General features: G+C 45.7%; 1 protein-coding gene across 1 annotated transcript in view; it reads right to left on the minus strand.

The window, feature by feature from the left end:
• The window catches only part of CLDN11 (claudin 11), a 13,509-nt gene extending 4,702 nt beyond the window's left edge, over positions 1–8,807 (minus strand). The window contains exons 1-2 of the mRNA XM_006038037.3: positions 8,390–8,807; positions 5,351–5,515 (exon numbers count right to left, since the gene is read on the minus strand). Of these exons, the coding sequence (XP_006038099.1) occupies positions 5,351–5,515; positions 8,390–8,615 (391 nt within the window). The 5' untranslated portion in view covers positions 8,616–8,807. The remainder of the gene's footprint in view (positions 1–5,350; positions 5,516–8,389) is intronic.
• Between the last annotated feature and the right edge of the window lie 210 nt (positions 8,808–9,017).

Consider the following 9,017-nt stretch of genomic DNA (forward strand, 5'->3'; position numbering starts at 1 on the left):
CCTGCTGATATTGTCTAGGTCTATGAACTAAAACATAAATGGTCTATGAACTGGCTCCTCATAAATGAGAACAGGTATTAATACACCTTACTCATAGTTATTCCAACACTCCTCTACAAACTTACACTGCCACTACCTCACCACTATGCTTCAAACATCCTATTAATATCTTGTTTTGCCGTGAAGCCGCAGCAACCAAAACCACAGCTCTGAGTGCACCTTCTATATTACAGATTTGGTTTAATTAGGTGACAGCTGCACAGAAACAGGGAGCACAAAGGGCGGTTTTGCAGCTGGTGAGAAGGCAATAGCCGCGTGACCGCAGGGGAGTGAGTCTTTACTTATCTGCCTCCTTTGTAAGTCTTAGGAACTTATCAGCTGAAGAAGGAAGGCAGTGTACATCAAATAAAAGAGTGCTAACTAAGGAAAAGCATAATTCCACATTGAAAATGCCCTGAAAAAAAGCCTTAACAAATCTCCTGTACTTCTCATTTGCTTGATGAAGAATGAGTTTCTGGAATCTTCCTCCTGCTCTTGCTAACCAAATGGTATCTCCCAGTTCCACAAAAGATTCTTTTGCCTTCTTTTTCTAGGAAATGCTTTCCTTTTAAACCAAAATGAAACTATTCCACATTTCCAAGTGGAAAATATCTGGAGTTTTCCTTTAAAGAGTTCAGTAGTTATGGTCTGATTCTCTAAAAGAGTACAGGCACTTTTTCATGCGCCCAGCATTTGCACATCAATATCACATCGGGGAAGATGTATACGTCCATGCTTTGACTCATATGCCCACAGCAGACAATCTAGCAGCCAAAATGCACCCTATACCAAAAACTGGCATACACTTCTAAGTTCCAGCCACATGTGGGATATTTGTACTGTTGTTATAAATTATTTCATTCTATTGAGAAGGAATAATATTATGCAAAAGCATCTTTGTAACATTCAAAACTATTTGGCTTCCAAGAATAGACTGTGATGAGAAAACTGCCTGAGCTAAAAAGAATCTTTCCCAGACTTTCCATTATTCAATGTATAAAATAGCTAATGTGATCTTTAGTATTAAGTCTTGATATCAGAGGAATAGATTTTCAGATTTTTTTTCCAGTGCCATTTATTTGAAATCCTCCACCTACACTATAAAATTGACCAACTGGGCAGCAGCAGGGGTCCCCCTGAATTAGTATCAACATTTTTTAACTACCAGTCCATGTTTTTTTGTTCCATCAACACTAGCCGTTGAATTGTTTTCAGAGCCAGTTCAGAGGGAACCACTCCTGACAACTGTTTTCAGCAATAAATCAATTTCCTCATATAGACAGGATTAAAGTGAGGACATAAAAAATACATCAGCAGGCAGTGAAGAGGGGTGTGCACATGTATGTTTGTTCTTACTGCAGCCTGCTATTTTCAGTGGACATTAAATCAATGGAATATCTGAACCCATTATTTTCCTGGCAGGTTGTCAATAGCTATTTTAGATTCCATATTGTGTGTCAAACTTTATTTTTCTAAACAATTCCAGTTCTAAACCTCTGGCCATTACTTATGCACAAAGGGATATCCACTGCCTTGCCCGCTCATGATCTCAATTTGAGTCTCCACCCATAAAACCCGTGCTCTGAGAATCATGTGTTTAGATGAAATTCTCAGCATCAGTTTAAGAACAGTTTAAGAACCTCCTGAGTGTGGAGGAACAGTTTAAGAACCTCCTGGGTGTAGAGGAAATCTTGAAGAGATGAACCAGAAAGGTTTCAATGACCAGAAGGTTAAGAATTATAATCTGTTACTTATTAATTTTAAAAATCTGTTCTGTTTAAGACAATCTGCCTAATGATTTGGGGGCCTGACTTTCAATTGCCAGATTGGTAAAACTGTATTTTTCATCTTCCAGATCATTAATAGGGTGTAGCAACACCCAACTCACGTGTTGCTGTACACCATTCATATTTCAGGGTTGCCATCTCACCAAGCTCGGCCTTGAAAATATAGGCTTTTCTAAAGATATTCAAGAGCATTAGAGGCACGTTGATTACTGCGGAATCCAACTGAAACAGTTTTATTGTTTAAAATATCACAGGAGAACCAGAGAGCCCAAAACTGACTTTCATTGTTCAGACAGAGAGGAACTACACAGCGTCAGCAGTGCTTAAAGGCACTAGGTAAGGGCAACAACGGCAAGCAGCACTAGTAGTTGAAAGCTGGTGAATTGAGTTTTAAGAAGTGATGCTGCTGCTGCCAGCACCACACAATATGTCCAGCTACTACTTATACAATGCCCAAAATATTTCTAGACTCTCCAAGACTTACCCCTGATAAGCATCCCCACTCCCATGGACAAGGGATCTCAGCACTTCGCAAAACTGAGATAACAGTGGAACTGATTCAGATCTCACGTATGCAGGGTTTAACTTAAAGTGACTGAGAGATAAGAATCAGGTGCACAGGATTAATTAGCCTGCCAATGTCCCTTTAGTGTTCAGAGGGTTCACCAGTTTGGTGGGAGGCATGCTTCTCTGGCTGTGCACTCAGGGAGTTTTCTATGCACTCAGGGAGATTTATTCTCTCTTCACTTACACTGGGTTGAACCAAGATCAAATCTGTTCTTGTCAGTGGAATTACACCAATGTACAGCTGGTCTAAATGAGTGGGCTCTGGGTCCAAGAGGCACATGGGCCAGCACTGAAGGGCCTTGGTAAGTCACAGAATCATAGAATCATAGAAACATAGAAGTTGGGTCGGAAGGGACCTTGCAGATCTTCAAGTCCGCCCCCCTGCCTGGGCAAGAGGAAAACTGGGCTCAAATGACCCCAGCCAGGTAGGCATCAAGCCACTTCTTAAAGACCCCAGGGTAGGAGCCAGCACCACTTCCCTTGGAAGTTGGTTCCAGATCTTAGCCGCCCTAACTGTGAAGTAGTTCCTACAGATGTCTAATCTAAACCTACTCTCCCACAACTTGTGGCCATTATTCCTTGTTATCCCGGGGGGCACTAGGGGAAACAAGGTCTCCCCCAAACTCTTCTGGTCTCCCTTAGTGAGTTTATAGATGGTCACAAGATCCCCATCTCAGCCTTCTCTTGTGAAGGCTGAACAGGTTCAGGTCCTGTAGCCTCTCAGTCATGTCAGTTCATTGCATTTCAGGCTGACACATGTGTCACTGCAGTTTTGTTACCTATTTGTGTGTCCTGTTATTTCACTGAAATCCTATCACCACAGGCAGCTTCCATTAGCTACTCAGAAGGGATAAGTTCTGCCTGCATAATGAGGAATTGACTGAAGTCTCAAAAGGGAAAGAATTACAGGCAATCCACAGTAAATTCAGCTGCAGCTACAGAGATACAACAGAATGGAGGATTTCTGCAGCTTAATCAAGGATTCACATCTATTGACCACAAAGCCCCACTCCAAAGCGGCTCCTCCCAGACCCAATTTATGGTAGGGCTAATAGTTTCATCACTGTTTAGATGTACCAGTCACTGCTCCCCAAAGTTGGACATATGAACAAGGTTTATTTCTCCTCCCATCCCTCCCTAAGTGAGCTCCCCCTCTGCCAAGCCTGGCTAAACTGCTTCAGGCTTTGTATGGTCTGCGGTCAGAAGTGAGTTCACACGTTATCACAGCCCTGTAATTTGACTGTTGAAAGCAAAGACACCATGGCAAATCCTCAGTCCTAAATGGGGCCTTTAAGTCTGACTTAGGACTGCCAGCTGTGACAGTGTCCTTTAAAATACAAGCACTGCTTTAAGTCCCATTAGCGTAGGCACCGTATCAGCGAGTAAAGACAGTTGCTGACTGATCAGTGGCCTAACTGAAATGAATTTGGGATCTAAGCCTAGGTCCTAATGGATTATTACCCACATAGCAAAGGAAAAAAACCCACCATCAGGCTTGATACAGGTAATTCAGTGCCCAGACTTAGTATCGAAGCACTGAGAGGACAAGGATCCTCAATCTACCAAGAAGGTGACTCCACCACTCTGGGCTGGGTAGGGAAGAAGGGAGCTTGCCCTGCCACTGCCTGTTCTGATGACTTCAGTCTCCAGCCCTTGTGAAAGATCAAACCATGTGATTCCTTTTTAATTGATGGACCTCCTGAAAAGATAAGCAGCAGTAGCCTTGCTAAGGAGGGGTGGCTAGGGCAGCAGCCCCAGACACCAACTTGGGGAGGGTGAAGAAATTATGGTTATACCTGCTGCTGGCTGGCCATATCAGCTGCAGCTGCCCCATGTACTTCTGCTGCCCTGGGCACTGATCTGCCCTGTTATGCCTCTGATGCAGAAGGAACTGAAAGGCAAATGCCCAACTGGACAGTGGGACCAGACACCTGCTGTGCTGGATGCACTGGCCCTTTGCTGCCTTGCCTCTGGGCTTCCCACCCGCACTCTGGCATGGGCTGCAGCAGTTCAGCAGTTACCCAGCCTAAGTGCTGACTACTTCTGCTGTGGCAACTACCTCCAGTGCCCACTGAAAAAAAAACCCCACGCAGCATGATGTCAGTGCCGGCTGCCAATGACCAAGCAAAGCTGCACAAAGAGGCCACTCTTCCTTGCCCCTCCTCCTCTGCTAAACAGGCTGATAAAAAACAAGACACCAGGGCCTGTTGTTGAGATGACGAGGCCTCAAGAATGTGCAGGTGCCACACTTGGGACAATGAGCTCCACAGTCCCGTTCTGCTCATAACAATCTCCCCTCAGTGACACAGAAAGAGAAGAAATGTCGAGAGTAGCTCAGAGAGTCCCAGCTAACAGGCTGCACAGCAGAGAACTTCCCCCTTCCCCCTGCTTTATCTCCTGCCCTGATACTGGCACCCATCCCTTGGGTCCAAGGGTTCACATGGCTTGTACATTCTCAGTCTTCCTTCCCCCACCCCCTGATGCCTCCATGGGTATCAGGATAGGAAGATGCCAAAGAAAATCTGTGGGCTATTCCTTGACCCTAAGAAACTTTGGGCAAATGGGAATCCAGTCCATTCCCGCCCCCCCTCCCCCTTTGAAAACAGGGCTAGTTAGCAAAACCAATTACCTGAGGAGCAGCTCTGCATGCGTGCTGCTACTGAGCACTGTACGGTAGACACATGCTAGTGGTTTTTCTTGAGGCAAGCTGCCAGAGGACTCCATAAGACAATGCACAGTAGGGCTTAGAGGTCCTTCCCCCATCCCTCACTGCTCCCTTTATTTGTTCCCTCCTCATGTTTATGCATGTGTTTTCTCCAGCAGACTATGGCCAACCCCAGACAGCCATGTTTTTTCTGCAATCAGGTCATTTCCCACCTATTCAGTTTGTCCTTAAACCCAGTGAGAGCATCCCATTCCAGCAAGGTAGTCTGCATGGAGTTGGATGCATGCCTTACCCAAGAGAATGATCAGGATTCCTCCCAGCTGGGAACGACGGTACTTGGCAGCTCCTGGCTCGTGGCCCATCCGTATGCAGGGCAGAACAGTAACCAGCAAGAAGATTGCTGGGATGCCCAGAACTGAGGCAGCAATCATCAGTGCTCGACACGCCTGAACATAGCCTGTTGAGAAAGAGAGAAGCTCAGTCTTTAGTATTCAGCATAAGAGGTAAACTTCAGCCAAATACTCTGGTATAATCAGCTACTCACCACTGGCTCCTAACTAGAGCTGGGCACTCCTCTAGCACACGAGAGCCCTGTGTTAAGTCCCTGCTCTGCCTGATATGCACATCTCAGATGAGTGCCCTAACCACCAGGTTAACACATCACATACTCCAGTTGAAGCTGCTCTGCTTCATGTATATAATTAAATATTCATTGGAGAAGCTAAACAGACTGACTGCCTTCCCCAGCGGTTTGGGCACTCATCTGAGGCATGGCACACCCAGGTACAAGTCCCATATCCCAGGCAAGTGCCCTGATCCCCATGCTATTGGCGATTCTGAGGTGAATGTGTCTTCTGCTCTAAGTTTTATGCCGTTAGAATGAATGTTTCCCAGCAACCAGCACCCTTCACCAGTGAATCACCTTCCCATTGGTTTCAACCCCACTGGAGCTCCTCTCTGGGGGGACTGGGCTTCCATGGGTGAGGGCAGGCAGGCCTGGGAATGACTCCCATTAAACCCAGAGCCTTTCAGTGGGTAGTTCTATACTGGTCTGCCTTATTTAAAATTCCATTCCCGTAAAAACTCACATGCACCCATCTCCCAGATGTACACCCCCTGTGGGGAAGTTCCAGAGGCTTTGGCATGGAGTTGCCCTGCCCAGAAGTTAAAGGAAAAAATCAAGAGGAAGCTACCAGCGTTGTGAACGGGAATTCCACAGGACCCCTGGGCTTTACTGGGCTGAACCTGTTGCCCTTTGGCAAGGGTATAAACCACATCCTCCACTGAGTTTCCTGTCCCCTGTGAAACAGGACATAATATGGTCCCTTTGCCTGAGAAATGCCAGGCATCCATATTACCACCAAATAATCCATTGAATCTATCAAATATCAGCGCTAACAACTGTATTTGTGAAAAGAGAAACAGTGTGTCTGAGGTTTGTCCCTGCTAGTGGGGAACCTCCCACCTACTCTCCTTGCTGTCTAAATGGGAAGGGGGCATTCTAGGGGAAATGCACCTAGTCCTAGCTCTCATTCCCATTCTGCTAATGGAAGGAAATGAGACCACTGCCAGATGAGACGGATATCTGTCCATTCACGAGTTCAGAAAGTTTGTTGATACTGCAGATATACCCACAAATCATGGCTTGCATCAAACCACTAATTATCATGCAGGGGAGAGAAGCAGGGTTTGGCTTCCTGGAAGTGTAGATTCTTTGTACAACTGGAATGTTTCCTTGCTTTTTCAAGAGGCACCTTTAAAGAAAACAATTGCTTTAAAAAGTGCGTAGCAAAAGCAGAAAAGTCCTTTTTGCAAATGAGACTGAAAAACCCTACATGAGTTTTGTATACTTGATCCCAATTGCACAAATATACAAGGACCTTCACTTTAAATCCTTTCAACTCATTCAGTGAAAGGTGCCACATGGATTTCAGCTGCTAGATGAATTAAGAAGATATCCTCTCTGTTGTGCATATGCCGGTATTAAAGGAGTTACACTAAGAAGCATCTCGCTCTGTGTTCTGTTTCTGTTGAGGAAGACCATTGTTTTCTGTTGCTAAACAATCTAATTATCAATTCTTTAAAAGTTTTATAGTACAGTTTCTTGTGGAAAGGTTTTTTTTGTCTTCTCTACTACAGCAAGGATATTGTTGGCACTAAACTCAAAATAAACAAGGAAGGCATTGGAAAAGAAGTAGGATATGAGCAACGTCTAATTACATACACTAATGATGAAGAGTCAAAGAAAACCTGTGCTCCATAACGATGATTAGTCGCACTATACCAAACAAAAGTAAGGCATTTCTGCTTTCACTGAATGGGTCTTCTGACCAGCTTCTAAAAAGTAAGGTGTTAATGAAAAAAATCCTTCATGAGCTAAAAATAGCAGGCAGATATTCTTCCCCCCGCCAGCAGAACTGTAGGGAGGAGGGATCTGAGAAGAGCTTCAGTCCAAGATGCTGCGCAACACGAACGGTTACAGAACTGATAGTGATGCAAATGGGAAAAGCTATCAGCTAGGCAAGCCCTTAACAGACATGCAGATCGTACAAAGAATCTGCATGGCTGCTCCAGAGGTTGGTTAGTTAGCCCAAGACGATAGAGTCAAATCATGACACATCGTGTTTAACTTGAACTTTGGTGTGAAAGGACTTTATCAAATGATGTTGTAAGTAGTGTATACCAAGAGTAATTAAACATAGCAAACTGGCATAGCTATATGACTTCAAGTATGATTAACTATATGTTTAAAAGTTCTATACGGTACAGGTTTAAGAACAGAAAGCATCAGAAGATTAATGGTCTTCTGAAGCAATAAAAATCCATCGCATCTTTAAAGATATAATATTAAAGCTTAAACTCATTAGCATATTCCAGTCGATACAATAGAGCTTTAATGTCTGTTTTGGTAGAGCTTTATTATTATTTGAAGTAAAAACTAAATGGGATAACTATAATTTTTAACTCTACACTATACCTTACTATATTGCATTACACTTACTGAAGTAGCAAGAGCCAGGAGAAGGAAAGCAATAATGTGTCAGGTAGCAGACAAGAAGAAAAGCTGAATCTTCAGCAGTGTAATGAAGCAGAATCAGGCTTGAGATACAATGAAGGGTTAGATAGAGTGTGAGATAGAGCAGATCTTTAAAATTAGCTACAGATTAGAATCAAGTTAGAAGATATCACTCAAAATCCCCTCCTGTGTTGAGCTGCACAGATCTTGCACTGATGAAGTCCATGGGAGTTTTGCTGTGGTTGCACACCGAAGCAGCACCAGCCCTTTTAAGGGGCAACACTGCCTGGATGGGTGAAGGTGGAGAGCCCATACCTGGTAATATGAGGATGTCCACTAGTGGCTTGCAGTGATAGAGCCCTGTTGCCATGACACAGTCTGCCCACAGCCCTTTGGATCCCAGTTCGTCCATTTTCCTGCAGGTGGTAATGGTGTAACCACAAGTCACTACCCAGTCGTTGGTGGCGGTGGCCACGATCAGGCCGATCCAGCCGACAAAGCTACAGGCAAATCCAGATAGGTGCAAGCAAGTAGCCACCATGTCAGCCCCTTCTTCTGGCAAGCCAGGCAACTGGAAAGACAAGCACAAAAACACAGAGTGAAGGAGCTGGCCGGGCTGTGCAAGCTAGAGCAGCCCCAGCGCTGGGACCTGCCCCGAGCAGAGAGGACTGGAGTGTGCTGGAAGCAGCTGCGACAGCTGTGGGCACAGGGCTCCGGGAGGGGCCGGACCCGGTCCCAGCCCCACTAAGGGAGGTGGGAGGAGCGACACGGGGCGCCCCAACTTGTCCCAAAACGGGGCTGGGAGTCCCGCGGCCAATGGGAGCGCAGGCGGGGCGGGGGCCGAGCTGCGGGCTGCCTCCCTGCGAAGGCACGGGACGGAGCCGGGGGCGGAGTGGTCACCAAGCACGTGGCGCAGCCTGGGCCGGGCCCCCGCGGGGCTGGG

The sequence above is a fragment of the Alligator sinensis genome, unplaced genomic scaffold, assembly GCF_000455745.1.
Source record: "Alligator sinensis unplaced genomic scaffold, ASM45574v1 scaffold1733_1, whole genome shotgun sequence".
Classification (NCBI taxonomy): Eukaryota; Metazoa; Chordata; order Crocodylia; family Alligatoridae; genus Alligator; species Alligator sinensis.